We start from the raw sequence: 434 nt of genomic DNA, 5'->3' as shown, positions 1-434 counted from the left end.
CACTCACTCTCTCACACACACACACACACACACTCACTCTCACACACACACACACACACACACACTCACTCACACACTCTCACACACACACGCATCAGTGCAGCAGCAGCACAGTTCAGATGAGTGACAGCTGACACAGATCCACCTGAATGTCATGTTCGCTGTCAGGAGTGAGTGACGTCACTTCCGGTCTCCCGCAGGTACCTGGTGGACAGTCGCTGGTTCAAGCAGTGGAAGAAGTATGTGGGCTTCGACAGCTGGGACAAATACCAGATGGGCGACCAGAACGTGTACCCTGGAGCCGTGGACAACTCGGGCCTGCTCACAGGTGAGTGAGAGAGTGTGTGTGTGTGTTATATATATTTATAAATGTGTGTGTGTGTGAGACTGTGAGTGAGTGAGTGAGTGAGTGAGAGAGAGTGTGTGTGAGAGTG

The 434-nt window shown here is 51.8% G+C and overlaps 1 protein-coding gene across 2 annotated transcripts in view; it reads left to right on the top strand.

The window, feature by feature from the left end:
• Window positions 1–434, top strand: part of LOC107574476 (ubiquitin carboxyl-terminal hydrolase 15) — a 19,121-nt gene that overhangs the window by 850 nt on the left and 17,837 nt on the right. For both annotated transcript variants that reach the window (XM_016260908.1, XM_016260907.1), the window contains exon 2: window positions 201–328. In XM_016260908.1, coding sequence (XP_016116394.1) covers window positions 201–328 — 128 coding nt within the window. The remainder of the gene's footprint in view (window positions 1–200; window positions 329–434) is intronic.

This window comes from Sinocyclocheilus grahami, unplaced genomic scaffold (genome assembly GCF_001515645.1).
Source record: "Sinocyclocheilus grahami isolate Dianchi unplaced genomic scaffold, SAMN03320097.WGS_v1.1 scaffold2244.1, whole genome shotgun sequence".
In the NCBI taxonomy this organism is placed as follows: domain Eukaryota; kingdom Metazoa; phylum Chordata; class Actinopteri; order Cypriniformes; family Cyprinidae; genus Sinocyclocheilus; species Sinocyclocheilus grahami.
Note: the sequence above shows the minus strand (reverse complement) of the source record. Positions and strands in the feature narration are given on the sequence as shown.